Source organism: Callospermophilus lateralis, chromosome 9 (genome assembly GCF_048772815.1).
Source record: "Callospermophilus lateralis isolate mCalLat2 chromosome 9, mCalLat2.hap1, whole genome shotgun sequence".
Classification (NCBI taxonomy): Eukaryota; Metazoa; Chordata; class Mammalia; order Rodentia; family Sciuridae; genus Callospermophilus; species Callospermophilus lateralis.
The window spans coordinates 43,868,887-43,889,675 of record NC_135313.1 but is presented as its reverse complement, the minus strand read 5'-3'; the positions used below and the strand labels follow the sequence as shown (position 1 = coordinate 43,889,675).

The 20,789-nt window shown below is 36.6% G+C and overlaps 1 protein-coding gene across 1 annotated transcript; it reads right to left on the bottom strand.

Annotated features, from left to right (window-relative positions):
- Positions 1-1,088: 1,088 nt before the first annotated feature.
- Positions 1,089-20,752, bottom strand: Slc40a1 (solute carrier family 40 member 1). Its single transcript, XM_076865895.2, has 8 exons — positions 20,383-20,752; positions 19,805-19,872; positions 15,532-15,691; positions 13,120-13,235; positions 11,777-11,903; positions 5,746-5,991; positions 4,334-4,969; positions 1,089-2,661 (listed from the first exon to the last, which is right to left on the bottom strand). The coding sequence occupies exons 1-8, from the start codon at positions 20,423-20,425 to the stop codon at positions 2,348-2,350; spliced, it is 1,710 nt and encodes a 569-aa protein (XP_076722010.1). The 5' UTR covers positions 20,426-20,752; the 3' UTR covers positions 1,089-2,347.
- Positions 20,753-20,789: the final 37 nt, after the last annotated feature.

Sequence of the window (20,789 nt, the reverse complement as noted above, 5' to 3'; positions counted from 1 at the left end):
GGAACAAAAAGAAAACGAAAAAATAAAAATAAAAAAGAATCAAACTGCTTTTATGAGGGAACTAATATGAGGGATACTTTTGAAAGTGTCATTGCATACTAAATAATATTTTCCTATTTCTAATTCACTTCTTTCCTTTGTTTTCTAATGGACCTGGTATATATTTGACTCCCTATTTAAAAGTGCACCCAGAGGTAGTCCCCCGCTCCCAGCACACGAGCCACCTACCCCTGCCCTATTTCTAAGCCCTGGGGCAGTAGATAGCAAAGCCTCTCTGGACCAGCAGTGAGTTTTCTCCACTTTCCTTCTCTTCCTGCTCTGAGCAGTAGTCTGCAAAAATTAAAGTAGCCACTATAAAAATTCCTATTGCCTTACCAACTCCATGCTCCTTCCTCTTACACAGGGCTTCTCCCTGTAGGCCCATAGTCTGGCAAAATGCTGACATTCAGAGCTGAAACCTTTTCTTGCTAATATGGTTCTATTCATGTTACAAAGTCACAGGCCTTTAGTTTCAGCTGTGAGAACTCAGGACAGACTTCCAAACCCAGCTCAACCCCTGTGGGAGGAAGCAGAGATCCTGTTTAAGGTCACTGCAAAACCAAGCAGAGGTATCTTCAGTCTGAGCGGATGCCATGATCAGATCAGTAGTTAACAGGGATTTGCCAAAAGTTTCCAAACTTCCAATTTTGGGGCAGGGTGGGGGAGGGGGGAGAGAGAAATGTCTCTCTTCTCACTGGAGTATCAGACTCTTTGCCTACTTCCAACCTCTAGTAATACCATTTGACTTAGATTTCAAAACATGCTTCCACATGGCTTCTCTTATTTGATTCAATCAGGGAAGTTGTGTTTATAGTATAATCACTAATTTATATAAAGGGAAATGGAACTTGAGAGCTTAGTGTGACTTATTCAAGGTCAAAGAATGCATGATGGGCCCCATGTTTATTGCACTTTTCTCCAGGCCACCACGAACTACAGACGAGAATTATGAAACTGTAGCTCTTTATAAAGAAAAACACATTATCCAAAACAGATGTTCTGTAACAAAAGCAATAGTAAATGATTGGAGGACACAATTCAGTAAGAAATTAAGACTTATAAATGTTTTTATATAGAAATATTTTACAAAGATTTTACAACATAGTAAATCATGTCATACTGTAGAAAGATGAAGAAAAAGATTAAACCTCAAGAAAAAAGAAAGTGCTCATAGCAACGTATTGCAGTCTCCATAAAAGTGCATAAAAGGTTAAGGCAAAGTACCATGTTGGTACAGGCATGCTGAGAACTGACTTGTAAAACAGTTTTTAAAAATACATACAAACATTTTTTTCCTCTATTCTTTTCAAACATATTTGAAAGGGAAACGCTTATGAACATTCTTGCCTGAGACAATGTAAATAGAACTTCTGGGCATAAAACAGTAAAAGTAAAAATATTCTGAGTGTATAAAAAAGTAAATCAAATAATTTCTAAAATAAAACCTGTCTAAGTGAGGTCCCTCTTTCTACATGTAACTAACCAGGCTGAGGGCTTACTCTCTCATAGATAAGCGATGTCATTCATGATACTGGCGTGAAATTGGGATCTCACCCTTTCAGCTTCTAGTTTCTATGGCTAACCTACTGACATATGTAAAGTCTTTGTCACTGCATTATGAATCTACTTTGCAGCTATGCTTCTACCTGCAGCTTACATGATAGTCATTTTATGAAAAGCTACCTATGCTTAATACAGTATTTTGCCCTGATAATAAAAAGACAAAGGTGCTCTCCAAAATTAAACCATTAAGCTTATTAGAAAATTCTAGTTAAGTATTAAGTTTTCAGTTTTCCACATACATTAAATCCCTTAAGACCAGAAGGATAGATAAGGATAATACTGGTTATCTTCATACTTGGAAAAGAGCTTGTTTTTAAACTATAACTGAGAAGTAAGATTTAAAAAACATAATTTGGCCAGACTCAAACACGAGTGAATTTTAGGGAAAACTGATTTATCTGAATTCAAATCCAGAAAATAAATACCTCCCAAAGAATAACTTAATTCACATGATTAACTACTCTTTTTTTGTAAAATTCTATCTACTCATAAGAGGAGTTTTAGAATTGTCTCCCCAGACTTCAACTAGCTTTTTCTTTTTCAATTTTTCTCCACGTATAAATGAAAGGAAAATGAACCAGCTCATTTTTGCTGACTTAGGTTTCTTAAATAGCTCTTATAGACTTCAAGGTACAGCTGTGGTAAAACCAGAGAGATACACCCAGGCATTTATTGGAATTCTGCTGTACAAAATAGCACATGTGCTCTATGCACTCTAGTAACAGGGATAGCAATGATAACTGTCTTACACAACAGATGTATTAGCTTGGTTTTCATCTGTAACTTCTTTTTCTTCGGGACCACAAACAAAGAGCTGGTTGCCCAGAGTTTTCTGGGCAAATCGGAAATACATAATGTGGCCCATTGCCACAAAGGAGACTGAAATCAATACAAGCAAGCCAAAAGCTTCAGGATTTGGAGCCAAGATGACCATGATGAAATGCAGAAGATCAAGAAGATAGTTCATGGAGTTCTGTACACCATTTATTATGCCTCTTTCAGATTCAATTACGTTTTCTTGCAGCAACTGTGTCACAGTTAAATCAAAGGACCAAAGACCTATATAATAAAAGATATTTTTAATGAATGAATTAATTTGTAGTAATACAGCTCAGATTTATAAATAAAATCCTGTGAACATGTGCAAAGTACACATTTTAGTCCTACTGTCTTTAAGTTGACTCATATATATAGTATTAATCATAGCCTTGCCTTAAGGAATTTCTTCTCATTAATAAATATTGGGTTATTCATGGCTTCAAGAAATGATTTTTACAGCCACCAGACAAAAATAAATATAATCTTCAAGCTTATTAATTCTGTTTGTCTGTGGCTATTTGTACTACAAAAATAAAACTCTGAAATAAATGACATAAACCCTGTAAGTACCAGTATTTTTACAACTTAAAAGAACCTAAGACATTATCATGGTTAAAGGGCAAGGAAACTTTAAACCATTGTTACATTTACTGCCTGGGTTCCATGGCTCTTACAATAAAGCTGTCTTGCTGGAATATTAATGTCTTTGATAAATTAATGAACTGCTTTGTGTCACAAGATAAATATGGCTTCATTTCAAGAATAAATTCAGTTATTCATCAGCACTCTATTAATGATTATTTAAACTATACTCTGTAAAAAGTCTTTACATTATGTTTCCTTCCAGAGTTATAAAATCCATTTGTGTGGCAAAGTATATAATAAATACTCATCAGGATTATTTTTAATAACTACCCTATCTTAAAAAACAAAACACTGTCCTGGACTGGGATTGTAGCTCAGAGGTAGAGCACTTGCCTAGAACATGTGAGGTACGGGGTTTAATCCTCAGCACCACATAAAAATAAATAAATAAATAAAATAAAGGTATTGTGTACATCTACAACTAAAAAATTTTTTTTAAAAAAACAGTGTTTTTTAATGCTATCCTAAAGAAATATTCTCTAAATTATAGTTCTTTTGGTAGACTTATAACAATATAAAAATTCTAAATTACTAGAAGATAGTATAATTATTATAGTAATATCTTTTAAAAATTAAATTACATTTGAAGAGTAATTCTTAAGGGTTGGGGGGGTGTAGTTCAGAGGAAGAACATTTGTCTAGCATTCAGAAGGTCCTAATCTCCAGTACCACAAAAAAAGAGGGAAGATGGGAGAGGAGAGGAGGGGGGATAGTAGGGGATAGGAAAGACAGCAGAATACAACAGTCACTAATATGGCATTATGTAAACATTGTGAATGTGTAACTGATGTGATTCTGCAATTTGTATTTGGGGTAAAAATGGAAAAGCATAACTCAAATGAATCAAATGTATGAAAGATGAAAAAAAAATAATTGATAATCTTCTATATTTACCAACACACACAAAAAAAATAAATAAATAAAATAAAGAGTAATTCTTAGAGGCTACAAGTGGGATCTGTAGCTCAATGGCATAGCACTTTCCTAACACACACATGGTCCTCGGTTTAATCCCAGCACCAAAAAAATATATACATACTCTTTAAGAAAAACATTTTAAGTCCTGGACATGTTTTAAGTATGTATACATACACGCACACATACAAATATAACCTTTTAAACTATAAAATAAAAATTCCATGTTTAAAGACAGTTGATTTTGCTAAAATTAACATCCAGGAAATATTTCACATCTTTGGTGAATCTCTGTACCAACTTTCCAAAAATATACTTTGAATTCATTAACATATACAAAGAAACTTCTTACCGATTCTAGCAGCAATGACGCCTGCAAACAGCAGACTGACAGAGATTTTGGGCATCTCTGGGATAGTATTAGCAGTATCAGACCTGTTTGATGTGTGCATTTCAGTTGTAAAGATGGCTTCAGGTATTTTTGTAGTTGTGGACAATGGCTCTCCTTGCGTGAACCTAGAACGGGTATCTTCAAAGGGAGAAACAGACAAATCCAAGGGGCTCCCAGGCATAAACACGGAGATCACACACAAAATCAAACAGGAAAGCTGTGCCAATCCTGAGATCAGGCCAGTCCGAACCAGACCACATTTTCGACGTAGCCAAGTAAAAGCCACGGTTCCCATTATTCCAGTAATAGCTGATGCTCCCATCAAAATACTGAGGATGGAGCCACTCAGCCCCTGAGTGTAGGCGTACCCTGTAGTGATACAATCGAAGCCCAGAACAGTCATATAAAGAAAGGCAAGACCCATGCCAGCCAGAAACACAGGCTGGTTGTAGTAGGAGACCCATCCATCTCGGAAGGTGCGGAAGGGCTCAGCCATCTGGGAGGCACAGGTGGGCTCTTGCTCACATTCAAGCTCACGGATGTTGGGGTCTTTCTCACCCATTAGATGAGTTCCCTCCAGGGGTTTTGGCTCAGTATCTGTTAATAAAAAATATCATAATGTGGGGGGAGGGAATGGGGGTAAAAAATTATCTTAGCATTTTGTTTCTTCTCTTATTCTCTTCCTGTGTGTTACCTTGATTACTGCATTAAAGTATATATTTTCTTTTACTAATAATCTAAGAATTCCAGCCATGTAACAATTTCCAAGTACCATTTTTTTTTTGTTAAATAAAGTAATATTGATCGCTTTTTTCTTTCTCTCTTTCTTGTGGAAATTATACTCTCACCAAAGTAAATAGCAGGAACGTTCATTGGATAAAATATATATATAAAAACTTTCTGGGACAATTCAGCATCTTATTTTCTAGGGCCCTGTTTAGATTCAATTTACCTGTAGCCCAACTTCCCCCTGCCCTTGGGAAATGCCCTTTATATCCTCACTCCCTTCCACTGACCATGAACTCCTTCCAAAGGCCATGAACTCCTCTCTTCAAAGACTCTAAGGAATTTTTTCTCACTCTCTTCCCATTTCCATGCCTCTTTTTTGCCCAGCCACCCCTCAACTTATTGTCCCTCTGTGCCTACCACTCACATAAAGAGACAGGGCTAGGGATCCTTCAGTTTCAAACCAGAGTTGTTCCCTGGAACCTTAAAAAAGTCTTATTTTGGCCTCATCTACCTAAGTCATATATTTAACCTCATTCAGGCCTTTACTTGGAATAAAATCTTATACAAGCCAAAATAGTTTTGATTTTCGCCAGCATTTAAAGTCTGAACATGAGAATAAAGGATGGTCATTGTGTTCATCTTACCTTTTTGTAAATTCAGCTGTTTCAATTCAGCTTCCTCTACTTTAAGAGCAGCTTTCACAGCTAGAGCAGGTGTTTTCTGGTAAACCTTCCAGAGCAGAAAGTATTCCACACACATAGATACCAAATTCCACCCAGAAATAAAACCACAGCCGATGACTGGGGAGCCGAATGTCATAATCTGGCCAACAGCCATAGGAGCCAAGATATTGGTCAGCTGGTCAATCCTTCGAATGGTGGCATTCATGTCTACAGGAGCAGGTGGAAGAGGCGGGCAAGAGTTCAAACTCGTCAAAGAAATACTGGCCATTTGCATGATATAGTGGTCAAAACCAAGAGCATAGATTTCTAAAATGCAAGTTTCTAAAATCACTCTGTGAGCAAACTATTTGCTAGGAAAACAGTTGTTTTTCACATTAAAACTGCCTCAAGAAATGTGATCCCCTTGTAATTGTAGAATTAGTCCAACATCAGCTTTTAAAATAAATCTAATAGTGACTATATTCATTTTTTCAACACATATTTATTAAATGCCTGTCATAAGCTAGGCACCACTCTCAATACCATAAAGAAAACTAGTATTATCTTTACTAGTTTTCATGAAGTTTGCCTTCTCATAGGAAAAGAAAAAAAAATAAATCAATAAGCACATACAAACATGGCACAAGTCAGATGTTCATTAAATACTGTAGTGAGAGGGCAGAAAAAGGTCATTGAGGGAAAAGTATTAAATAAGGCAATATCAGGGAAGGGATTGCTGAAAAAAGACTTAAAGGAAGGAATTGCTGAAAAAAGACTTAAAAGAAGCAAAAGAGTGAGCCATGAGATATCAGGGAAAAGAACATTTCAGACCCAGGGAAATACATGTCCTAGGACAGAAGGAGTAGGCCCAGAGTGTTAGCAGTCTAGGAAAGAGTTCATCAGAGCTGGGGCAGGAGAGGTGAGGTCAGAGGGTGAGGGGAGACAGATACGATCATGTACAGACCTATGGAAATTATATGGACTTTGACTTTTCCTTTGAGTCAGAGGCCCTTTGGAAGATTTTAAACATAGAGAGAGGCATAATCTGACATATTTTTAAAGGTTTATTTTGGCTGCTGTGTTAGGCAAAGACTGTAAAGTGAGAGAGGTGGTAGACAAGAGTAGAGGCACCCATGTGGGAGATGATGGACGGGTAGAGCGAGATGGTTAATAGTGAAAATGTGGGGGAAAGATACAGTGTATGATCTAAAGGTAGAATCAGGAGAACTTGCTAACAGATTAGATATGCATTGTGAGAAAATGAGAGGAATCAAGGATAACGCAAAGTTTTGTTTTTTTCTGAGCTGCCATTGGCTGAGAAACAAGATTTCAGAGGAATAAAACCCAGTGTTTGGTTTTGGGGGTGCTGATTTTGATAGGCCTACTAATATTCAAAAGGCCACATCAAGAGGCAGACAGTTAAATATATCAGGCTGGAGTCATAGGCAAGAAATATGAGCCATATTTGCAAGTCATCAGTTTGTTCTGACCATGTCTGGGCACACCCATGTGTAGAGAGCAGGAAGGTGAGAAGGAAATAGCAAAGAGAAAAAAAAAAACAAGCGAGCATGGTGTCTTAGAAGCCAATGGTGACAGTGTTGCAAAGAGGAGAGAGAAATTAAGTGCTGCTGATAGGGAAAGGAAGATGAGCACTCAGAGGAAACATTAGATTGGTCACAAGAAAAATATCAGGGACCTCAAACACAGTGGAGCAGGAAGGGCAAGTGCTTGATTACAGTTGTGGTAAGAGACTAGTGCCAACTCCAGGAGACACCACTTTTATTATTATATTTTCAATGCATCTCATGCCCTGGAATTACAATGGGAATGCAAGATCCTGGAAAGCAAGATTCTGACCAAAGAAAGGAATTAGAAACAAGATGCTTTGATAAGTTTGCTGAAAATAGAAAGAAACAAATGGACTGGCAAAGGAGGAAGTGTGGAAAGACTGGCTTTTAAGAAGAAAATCAGAGCATGTTCAAGTGCTGAAATGATACAGTAGATGAGAAAGGAAGGAATCTGAATCTACTGCCTAAGTGGAAGAGTTGGTCTCAGATAGGGTCACAGATAATCCATCAATGGTAGCAAGAGTGGAGTCACCTACTTGGCTTCAGTTACAGGTAGGAAGAGAGAAATGATAACGGAAGCACCCGGGGGCCGTCTTCTCATTTCTTGCATCGCATCGGCAAAATACAAAGCAAGATCATCCGTCAGTGTGAGGAAGGGGGAAAAGGTCGTGAATGTGTGAGGATAAGGGAGAAAATTAGAAATAGTCCTCTAGGAAAATGGGAGAAGGAAGGGACCTGAGAAAATAGTGTGATCATCTAACAGCATGAAAGGATCGACTTCAATCCTCTGTTAAGAACTTCAAGTGAGAACACTGAGCAAGGTCATGTGTTTTTCTCCAGTCATGTTCTAGTGTGGAGAGCTGAACTTAACCAGCTTCTTCCAGAATGAAAGGGACAGAAAGAGAGGGGCCAAGAGAATTGAGGGTATACCCAGGAGGTGATCATACAATCATGAATGAATGACCTCGGAATTTAAACTGGGTGAGAAAGGCAGACAAGACAGAGGTCACGAACAGTGAAAAGAAAGTGGAATTAGTGACTTGTAAGTGACAAGAGGTTGGAGGATTGTTGGGGGTGGGGTAGTGAAAGAGCAAACTACAAAGGTAAGAGTTGGTGATTCAAGACACAGACGCTTAAGATGGAGGCTATAGAAGGGAAGACCATAGGAATGCACAGTCATATCAAAGTAGAGAACAAGATGAATAAAGAACAGGAGGTTAAGACAATCACCTGCTTCCTCATTCCCTATCTCATAGAGCAGAGTGAAAATTAACAAGGTAAGTCTTTTACAATCCTTTGGGTCACTGTGGAAAAAGCATCTGTGACTAAGAACATTAACAGAAAATTGCCTTTATTCCTTCTTTAGTTCTTTCTGGTCTTTAATTAGTTTCTGATTAGTCCTATGAGTATATAACGCTTACATGATAACAGGAGAACTTTGGCAGACTTCACCTTTCACTTGAAAGGCAAAGGCAGCATTCATTAATCTCACTCATGACAGTTTTTGCAGAGGCTTCACTATCTTCCACCTGCCCCCACTAGCAAGTTTCGGATGCATATGCCAACAGAGAAGCATGGGGTTGACCCAAATGACTCAATGAGCTGAACCCAAAATACCAGTAACTGAAGAAAATATATGGTTGGATCTTAAAGCTCCATTACAGCAACAAGCAAATTATTTTGGTTTAAATTATGTTACTCTTTTCACTATCTCTGTTCCCCGTGTTCCAGGAGCATCCCATTATTACCAGTTCCTATCTTTTACATGATACTTAGGCAATCAATAATGCTTAGGTGTCAGAACGAATGTAGTGATAAAAACAGCTTTTGTTTTTCTGAAGCTAAGTAAATTAAATAACAATTTAAATAAAATAAAGACCCAATCATTTCATTGGTAATTGCCTAGAAAAAGAATTCATTTTCTAAATGCACAAACCTATGCTCTTTACAGAATTGTATTTATTCTTATACAAACATAAATATATGTGCTCATTTTGTTCCAATTTAGTTGTTTTGTAGTACAGCTGTGGCACAGAACATGCCATTATAATGAAAATAACTATTTAAATTATAAATTAAATTATTATAGAGGCTATATTACATCTCATAGAAGAATAATTTTTAAGAAAAAATTTGCTAAGCAAATAGCTGCTAGCATGATGTCTATCTCATATATGAAATCACATGCATTCACATATAGTATTTATCTGACAGTCATACCTGATCCAAGCTAATCAGCACATGTTCCTTTATGGTTGGTAAGGAAAACCTCAGAAGATATTAATAAAGAGAAATCCACAAGGGAACAGGGAAGAAAATAAGGCAGTGGATGGAGTAAAATGTCTGGGAAAAGGAGTGAATTTCAAACAGGTTAGATAGACTGTGTGGCACAAGAGAATGTTTTATCCAAACTTTATCCTGGTAAGTACCTTAGCTAACAGATATGCATGTGAAAAACAACACCCCTTCTGTAGCTTTCTAAACTAGATGGTTTCTCCTATTCTTTACCTTTGATGATACAACTTGCACACAGGTAAAGCCTCCCAGTCCAGTGCTGGATCTTTGCCAACAACTTCAAAACTTAGGCTGTATTTTCATATACCCATAAATTACTCCTGATTGGAGCAGGTGTATCTATGTAGACACAGCCTCACAGGATCAAGCAGCAGCTGCAGTCCCCAAAGCACTCCACCTTCTCCCATCTCTGTTCTATTTTTCTTTTACCCACCTCCTTTTTCTCTGTTCTCCTTTAAGTCTGCCTAATAAGAAACTCCTGAAGGCTAGAAAATAGACTGTTTGGCCTAGATTCTTCAACCCTGCAATAGTCATATATAAAGAGTGACAGATGAGAAATTGCCAGTCATATTTTTGTCATTGTTCTGGAACATCACTTCCTAGTGAGAAAGACCCACATAACTTTGTGAAATTTTTTTTTAATTTTGTTTTTCATGTATATGTAGTAGGACGAGTTAAAGACGCTGAGTCACTTTCTCTTTAATAGACTTTAGTTTCTTTAATACAATTCAGAGAGTCAAAATTAGTTAAGAAATTCAGATAGGCAAAAAAAAAAAAAATCATTTACAAAGCAACCTTCTCCAAAAATATATTCTAAAAATAAATGGCATTTTAAGAATATCTTGAATTTTATAATATGGAACATATTTTACATGCTTAAAGAACATGTGAAAAAGAGAAAAAATAAAGGGCCTAGCCTTATCTTCTAGGTCAATGTGACAAAAAGAGATGAGGAACTATTCCCTTTTATGAATCATCACAGAAAGAAAAGTCAAGGAGAATTCCCTGCTGTGCAGACTCATTCTTACTACACTCGTCCTCGTATGCAGGTACCATCCTCTGAAATCACGGTGCTTTTCTACCTAGATTATAATATTGTTACCACAAAGTGATGATTCGAGCAAATTCTTCTTCTAGACCTCCACAGACTTTGTTCTCTTTCAGTCACCACCTCCTTTTTTTTTTTTTTCCCTTATTTTTAATCACAAGATCCCATCAAACAAAGCTGCTTGCTAATCTCGGCACATAATCTTGCCTTCTGTGTCCTGAAAAAAAGCCACTTAAGTCATCAGGAATGGTTTTCTTGTCTGTCAGGATGGTTAGGCAATGTGTTTGTGATACTCATTATCTTAATGACCAGCAGAGTTGATTCAGCTGATCTAACTAGTAGGCAGGTGTACCCTTCCTCCTCTACCATGTGTAATTGTCAACTCAATTTGTGTCTGTGTTGTATGGGAGGAAGAAAGAGAATATTAAGTAAGGAAGGCATTCCAAGCCCAGGCAATGTTGTTGTGAGAGGACACACTGCTTTGTGAGTCCTCCCTGGTCTTTATTTAGCCACTCGTATGTTTCCAATGGAATAGGACTGTCAGGTCTTAAAAAGTGTGTTCTGTCCAATATTGTTTCAGTTTTTGACAGCAGCCGCATTACATCCTACATAATGTAATGAAAGTTACAGATTGTAACTTTAAAATAGAAGAAACTAACCTCTAGAGTCTCTCCTACAACTAAGTTGTTTCCGTTTCATGTGGAGAAAAATAATATCCATATGATCCTTACTACCAGTGATAACATCCACAGATATGACTGGTAAAAATAACATGTCAAATTCTCATTGTTATATATATTTAATATTTGGAAACAGTTCACCAAATTAAAAAAAAAAAAAAAGAAAAAGGAAAAGTTCAAGAAAGATCTTCCATTTACCGGGTTTGCAAAGAATAAAAGAGTAGTTAACTATCCTCTAAATTACCTCCATAACAGATAAATCTAAGCAGTAAGATTTGACCATAAAGTTAAAAGCAACTACACCTTCAATTTATTATCTTAAAACATACACAGAACAATAACAAAAAGGATTCTAGTCTTATTTATCTCCTCCGATTTAGAGTGAATCCTAATATACCCATTTAATTAAAAAAGAAAATTACCTGCTAATTTGCTTCTGTCTTCTCCTGCAACAACAACAATCCAATCCCTTTGAATTGTGATTGCAGTAGCAGTACTGGCCAAATTTGCAATATTTGCAATAGTTATAATCAGGATGTAGCAGGAAGTCTAAGGAATTACAAGGAAAAATGAAGGTAAAATGTCAGTTTATTACACTAATGCCTACCTCACCCACCATACACAGTAATTTAAAATTTTCTGACAAAATAATACATTTTTGTGTTTCATTTATAAGAAATTTTATTTTGTGTGCATGAAACAATTAAGTACCAGTGGTCAAATTAAAGAGTACATTGTCCTAATCTATAATCATCTGTAATATGTATAATGTATAGTCACATGAACATTATGTGACTTAGCTATTAAGAGAATGGTGACAAAGTTATTAGAACATGGTAACAGTTTTCCCTCAAACATCTCCACCAAAAAGATGCTAAAGGGGAATTGAAAAGACCTATATTTAATTGTCAGAGTTCTGAAACTTTATAGCTGAATGATAATCGATAATGAACCAAACTTTTTTTGTCTTAGTTTTGTCACTGACAAAATGAAGGGAATATACTTGAAGATTTCTAATGTCCTGGCTGGCTTTGAAACTCTATCCTATCAGTCCAAATAAATATAGGAAGTTTCAATAGTGACACCAAGTTCTTTGTTATCCACCATATCCCATTCCTCTCACTTTTTTCCATCAAGCTACCATGAAATCATTGTGTATGAACTTATACAGATGATATCTCCAAATAGAAATCACAATTATTATTATTGGAGGGACACAAATAGGAATGATTAATATGTTCATATGGATAACAATTCTTATCTAATACAAATAATGTATACAGTAAGATAGAATAAAACTGAAAACTGAATTATATTAAAAACTAATAGGATGTAATTTGAATTCAAACAATACTTAGTACCTATTATGGGCAAAACAACACTAAATCAAAGGGGACATTACAGTAGACATGGGATGAATATTAAAAAGTCAAATTTGCAACAAAAAAAAGACACTCCTTGACTTTGAAGCATTTTTATCTTCATCACTAACAGATATCCAATATTCTGACATCAAGAATCCCATTGAGCCAGGTGTGGTGGTGCATGTCTATAATCCCAGAGGCTTGGGAGGCTAAGACAGGAAGATTGTGAGTACTAAGCCAGCCTCAGCAAAAGCAAGGCACTAAGCAGCTCAGTGAGACCCTGTCTCTAAATAAAACAGAAAATAGGACTGGGGATGTGGCTCCATGGTCAAATGCCCCCGAGTTTCAATCCCCAGTACCAAAAAAAAAAAAAAAAAAAAAGAATCCCATTGAGAACTTACAAGGACCCATCCATGGTACATGGTCAGAAGCTCCTTTTTGTGTAAGAAAACCATCATCAGGATAATGCCACATAGGATGACTGAAACATTCTGTACTATCAGTGAAGTCTGGGCCACTGTACAGAGGAAGAAAGAGAGTTTTCACTGCAACACCATGTTTTCATCAGGCTGTTTTTATCCACACATCAACGATCCACTACATTGATGCATATGCCTATTTACCATATGACAAAAGGAAAAGTTTCCAAACAAAATTCTGCCTCAACTATCCCAATTTAACCAAGAAGATCACAGACCAGTGAAATATGTAAACAAAAAGTACCCACAATTTTTTTCTGTTGAAGTCATTTACAATATATTTTCATTTTATTTATTGAAAGCTTACTGTCATAAACAGAACTATTATATAGATAAGATCCATCTCTCTGTCCTTTATTGCTTAAGCTGAAACAAGAACATGTAGGAGGTTATAAAGAAGGAGGTCTAGTATGTTCAAGGCCAGGGTTCAATCCCCTGCACTGAAAAAAAAAAAAAGAGGTCAAGAGAAGTTATAAAATCTATGATCCACAGTCTTCTACATGGCAGGGTTACTCTGGTAAGGTGAGATGCACAAATAGGAAAAAAATACAAAAATTTGCCAAGAGTAAAGCCACCAATGAGTTTTTTTGACGTAGTAATGCTATCTGCCACTGCTGTGAAATTCTAGGCTCCACCTTCCATCCCACACACAAAAAAATGTCAACCCTCTTAGAATGAGGCATTTATGTACATAAGGTGCTGGAGAAAGGCAGGTAAAGACATCTTGTAGTCTCTTTTCAGCAATTTACTGGGTAGATGATCCAAGAAGGATATTTAAGGTCTCTTATGCCTATGTCTAGAAGGTGAGGATGGTTATATATGTCTTCCTTACTTTAAAGGATCATAATGATGCTCAAATAAAATATTTATGACAGCACTTTGAAATATCTAAGGTGTAATTATAGTTCTTCTTATTTGGAACAATAAAGCTCATCCTGGCTTGTAAGGTCATATCAAAGAGTCAAAACAAAACAACTACTCTCTGAACAGGGCCTGAAAAAAAATTCCAACATGTAAGTCATTCATTCATTCATTGCACAGGATTAAATGTCACCTGAATGAGATTCTTAGCTTCTAGGACCTGACAGACCAGAAGAAAGATATGTGAACAGGTAATTATAACCATGTAAGTCCAAAAGCAGAGGTACAAACAAAGCCTCATGAGAGCACAGAGAAAAAAAAAATGATGATTAAACCTAGAGACGTTAGGGGAAATTTTCTATGAAGAGTGATAAATGAGTTGATTATATAAAATAAGTGGGAGACTGTGATCCCACCACATTCTTCTTCATCCGACTCAACATCCTTTCCCAACCTATGATTGCAATGCCCAATATTTAAAAGGTTAAAGGGTTCTATGCATAATAAGATTCTATTTTGTATGCATAATCATGTAAATAACTAGGATTTTTTTTAGGATACAGAATTGTTTTTCTATATGTGTTCTGGTCTACATATTCTCAAAAAAGGAAAATTTTCATCTTGACCATTTTACTAGTAGCATCAAGTCCCACAATTTGATAATCCTGTTACATGTATAGGTATCTAGGAGTAGTCACCCTGAACTGAAAGAAACTAATGAAACCTCAATCATTCCCTAGACATGGAGAAGGTCTAAGAAAGATATGGCCTGGTCCAGGCATTATCAACTAAGCAATTCAAGAAAATTTTACCTGAATGATAACCTTCATTGCCTTTATATTCTAAATAACTAAATTGCTCAGTCACTTTTTCTCTTTCTTGAATAAAACAAAATTAGTCTAATTCTCTATAAAAAAGTCAATATATCATTATTTCTTCTTTTTCCCTAAAAAATTATAATTATACGCTTCGTTATCCAGACTCAGCTTTTCTCCCTTGAATCAATATTTAGTTTTCAATTCCCTTGCACAAACCTTTAGATGAAACAGTGAACCAGAGGACAGATGCTAAAGCTGTCCCAGGAACATCACACTAAAGGGACTCCAGTTCACAATGTGGTTAGGAAGGAAGCCAGAATTAAGCAAATTTTAATGTTTAACATGGTTACCAGAAAGTGGCTACAGTGTTAATCATTAACATCTGAAATGTATGAACTGCCAAAAAGACAAAAAAAAAAAAAAAAAAAAAAAAAAAACCAACAAACTCTTGGGTCAACAATGCTGGCATCTCAGTTTTATGCAGGAGCCCCAGGACCCTGACTCCAGAGGTGCTGCTGAAACCCCATCCCTAGGTGTGGCATGTACTCAGTGGGCTAATAACAATGATTTCTCTCTTAGTTTGTTGTTTACTTTCTTACAGAAGCTCAGAGCTGATCCCATAGGCACTGGGGCTTAATTGTGTAAGGACACTCACCTTTAAGTCTGGCGTTCTTATCCACCCAGTCACCAATGATGGCTCCCAGGACCAGAACAGATCCTGCCACCACCAGCCCGTAGACTGCAGTCAAGAGGAGGCTGTTTCCATAGAGCTCCACCAGAAACACAGACACGGCAAAGTGCCACATCCGATCTCCCTTGAAGAGGAGAAAATGTTGTGATCAAATATTTTGGGTTTCTAATTCATTGTATTCAGGGAGTTGTTTTCTTATCAAAAGGTCAATTTTCTGGCTACAGCACAAGACTTCAAAGTCAATAATTATTCTATGGATTAAATATTGGTCAGATGTTAAAACTGTACACCCTGATACAATGGAAAATATTCCTGCACAGTTACTAAGTAAATTCAAAACAGCATGATACTAATAAAACATTCTTATTCCAGAAAAATGAGGTTTCCAACCTAAGATGACACAGAAACTGTTCTCAGTGTGCATGTGATTTTCCTATTTTGATTTGAGAGGCAATAAAGTAGTTTGCTGTGGAACCAGACTAAATTACACTACAGTTCATAAACACTGACATACATTTAATGTTAAGAAAAAGTCATGGACTGGAGTTGTGGCTCAGTGGTAGAGCACTCGCCTAGCATGTGTAAGGCCCTGGATTAGATCCTCAGCACCACATAAAAATAAATAAATAAAGGTATTGTGTCCATCTACAACTAAAAAATATTTTTTTTAAAAAAAAGAAAAAAGAAAAAGTTAGTTCCCCAATTTGTAAAATGATAGGAATGGACTATGTGATCTCTAATGACTCTTTATCTCTAACATTTTAAAACAGCCCTATTTCAGAATCATAAAACTGTCAAGCAATCAGAAAGATAAAATCAGTAAGAGCAAATTCTGGCACACATAAACAAAGACATCCACATAAATGTGTAAATAGTCATTTTAACATTTTAATACAGATGGGGAAAAAACAATATTTTTTATACAGTTTCAGAGTACATAGGAAATTCTGGAATTTGTTGCTACAAAATGTGGCATAAGTTTAATAGAAACTTGCAAACCAGGCAGATTAACATATAAGAAATCTTTGAGGAACTTTATTATGAGAATTTAACCCACACCTGACTTCCAGGGTTCACAGAAAGAAGGACAATATTCTATCATGACCTATTCCACAAAATCACTTCAGGATACTAAATTCCCAGGCTGAGCTCCTTACAGATTTGACCCTATGTAAAAGTAGTTACATTCCTAGACATTTCCAAAGTCTGTCAACAATCTCATGATAAATTTCATGTACTAGAAGCAAATTATTATATTTGATTATTTTAAAATAATTAAAATTACTTTAAAAATTTAATAAAGCCAAGGCAACAATCTTAAACATTCAAAACTTAGGCTGATATGGGCTAGAACTCAATTACAATAAATTTCACTGTAGACCAGTAGGTCTCAACTGGGGGTGAGTTTACTCTCCAGGGATGATCTGTGAATGTACAGAATTATTCTGGTTGACACAACTGCAGGAAGATAGAGGGGGAATACCACTGACATCTACAATGCATAAGACAGTCCTCCACAAGAAAGAATTTTCTGATCTAAACATCAATAGAGCAGAGATAGAGAAACTGTGGTGTAAAAGATCATAAACAAATTTTGAGCCACAGCTCAAAATTAAATTAAGATTAGGACCTCGGGGGGAATGAAGTGGAAATTGCTCTAGTTACCCCAATTTCCAAAGGGTTTCGTTTTTAAGAAGCAACAGATTATACACTCACAAAAACCCATAAGTGGGTAAAGTCTAAGTAAACACTGACCAAGGACCCATCCATCCTCAAGCTTACCTATTCATCCTGTGCTTCCATTTTCTGCCCTCCCACTTGTTCTCATCATACTTTGATGACTTGTTTATATATCTATCTGCTCCAGTGGATCAGAGAATAAATTACTGTGGTCATTAAGCCACTTATTAAATACGTATGGGGCAGCTACTATGTACCCCACGCTACTGCAGTCACTGCAGCTTCAACAGTGCACAAAAATAACAGTCAAGCTTTCATGTGGCTCACATTCCAATGAGCAGACACCAAAGACAAATCGAGCACAGGTCAGATGGTGGTAAATGCTCTGAGGAAAAATAACATAGAATGGGGCCGGAAGTTGGCATTTTATATGAAATAGAGAAACTTCTGTGAATCTTCTGAGAGCCTGTGAGCCAAAGAAGTGAGACTTACAGGAAGTGAGGACTGGAAAAATGGAGACACACTAGGGTATAAATGGAGACAGCGCATAATGACATGACATGATGTGATCAACTGGCTCCTCTTTTTCACTGCCTTACTCTGCTATTTTTTCATAATTACTTTTTTTAAAGCCCATACTTAATTATAAAATCCTTTTTAAAAAGTCTGCTTCTTATACTATTTTGTACTCTGAATAGCACAGAACAAAATGTATTGACCCATAGACATACAGCAATGAAATAGGAAATAAAAAAAAACATTCAATCCCACATAAATCTAACTTTAGATAATCTTCTACTTGAAGGAACCTATGTTCAATGTGTAGGAAATCATGATTTGGCAGGGTTGGCAGGGGAATGGATAGATATGCATACACATATACATAATCATATGCATTTTGTTGTAATAACATAGACAGTGTGCCACACAAGAGATAAAGCACAAAAAGTGAATTACTTAGCGTTAATGTTCCTCTTTTGCACTCCTTTGCAGTGAGAAGTTAAATTCACTAAACATTACATGTTTGTAGCTGATTTTTTAAATCCAACTTTCTCACAACTTTCTCATAAGGTTGGGACAAGCATCTGCCACCTCTCATGTGAAGCTTTTTTTAAAAATCCCAACAAGAAACTCTCCTGGAAGAACCACAGCTTTGTTAATGTTTTTGGCAAATCTGACATCTAATCTATCAACCAAAGGTCACATAAACCTTAAATTTAATCAGTATTTGGAAATGAGGCACTTTGTTTCTCTAGGAGTTAGGTCCAGATCAGAAGCTAAGAATTTCAAACATTATTTCCATTACCTTTATTGTTTTCTTAAAATACTTAATAGTTATTGAATTAAATTGGTAAACTATTAGTTCAGATCTACTGAGGTTTATTTCACTAGGTTTCTACTTAGACTCATTGGCTACTGGAATTGAAACAAACTCACACCAATTCTACTTTGTTTACATGAATTTGCAGAGTCATCCCTGCATAAGTATCTGGAAAGATAGGAGCTTGCTTTTCCAAGTCAACTATGAACTGCAATTTCCTAGAGGGCCAATAACCTATCTTAATAACTTCCCAAGGGCATAGGGTATAGATTTCCTCATATAATGGTTTCCATTCCTGTCCTAAAGATGATCCAAGAGAAGTTTTCAATTTAAAAATAAATTAACATTAAAATTTTACTTTCAAAATTCTTGTTCTTTATGAGGCATGTACAGAATATATCAAGGTTTATAGCTTTTAAACCATGCAAATAATTGTTAAGTTTTTAAAGATTCTAATGATCAATCATTAAACACAATTCCAATAACCTTCTGAGATCATTCTTTTGGGGAGCAGGGATACGGGGAGTGATGAAGGAACCCAGGTCAACAGAAACACTGGGATTTCTTCCAAAACCACATAGGAAGTCAGAGGGAAAACTGTAAATCAACTGCTGATTTTCACTGGAGATGGGTGCTTTTTGGAACAGCTTGCAGTGCCAACATGAAATGTAACCACAGATGGTTATCTTTAATGACCAGAATTTTTGTCGCCCAGGTATTTAATCTTCGGGTAATGTAATTTAAATTCATCTTAGAATTAAGATTCTATGATTAGCATAAGTCAGTTGCTCCACCATTCCACTATATTTTCATAGCACTGTATGCTGGAACTACATTTTAACAAAAGGAAAAAAACAGAGTATCTTTAAAATGTGAAAGAACAGAAGGTGTATGAGACATCTTTCCACTCTTCATAGCAGATACTACCATTTATCAAGCCTAGTAGTGCAATGTACAACATATAAATAATGTAAGTATTCCATATCTGTTAATCCTGTCTTTGGATAGCTGACAATCCACATGAAATATGACAATAATTAAATAGCATTTACTAACATCCATGGGAAATACTTTAGATGAAAACAACTTTTTTTAATTAAAACACAGGTCTTTGGAAGATTTATTTCCTTAGCTGCATGACCAAACTGGACATGGACTTAATACAACAGGCTGGAATGAAAGTAAACAAGAAACTGTGCAACTATATTATAAGAATCACTGTACATTCTTACTTACCCAAGTAGAGAGAGAATGACCAAGGTAAAGGAGGAATTTTGCTGAGGTCAAGTAGTTTGCTAAGGATCCTGCAAATAAACACAAGAGAGAATACAAAAAGCATACTTTGTCACTCGAATGAGCTTAGGTAAAAGGCATATCTGTTTTATTCAAACATGATATTGAAACTACTTTATGAGACAAACCAGGTACATTTATCAAATCGCCTACTAACTGATGCATTTAGTTTAGTTAATATTATTCACTTAAGTTCAGCATGACCTGTTGGTCAACAACTGCCTATCTTCACAGTTAGTGAAGAAACTCTTGTTTCAACATTCTTTAACTTCATTTTTTTTTTAAACGCAAGGCAATCCAAACTGCCTAGTCTACTCCACCTCTGCCGGTGTGCAAGTCCCATTTCTCACACGTCGAATTTGCCTTCTCATTTAGCCCCCATCAAAATAGAAATCAAAGGTGCTTTTACAAAGCACTTTGATTAACAACGAAGCCACATTCTTCCAAAACCTGAGCGGGTGTTGCTGCCTCCAAAGTCCCACCTGAGTTTCCACCATATTCACTTGGTCAACACAACTCACCACAGCATCCTTCCCGGCGGTTTTGATCTCTGGCCCTGGTCATGACACCAGGTCCTCTCCTCCTGCTGGGTCTTTAACTGCTCCAGCTGCTGCTGCTGCTGCTCTTGGTGAGGTGCTCAACGGGAGTGCGAGGAACTGAAGATAGCACCGGTAAAAACACAACAGCCTTGTCCAAAAAGACCCTAACGACTACTGTAGCAAAGAACAAAAGAAAAACTGTCCGGGGGTCTTCGTTTAACCTTCTTTCCAAACTTAGCTAACACTGTAGCTGAAGTTGGAAAGGCAAAGCCTTATGGAACCGGGTGGGAGGCTCGACAGGCCGTGAAGACCCTGAGCCAGCTCCAGCCACCGCCGCCGCCGCCGCCGCAGGCCGGGCCCTGCACTTATACGGAGCAGGGGGCGGAGCT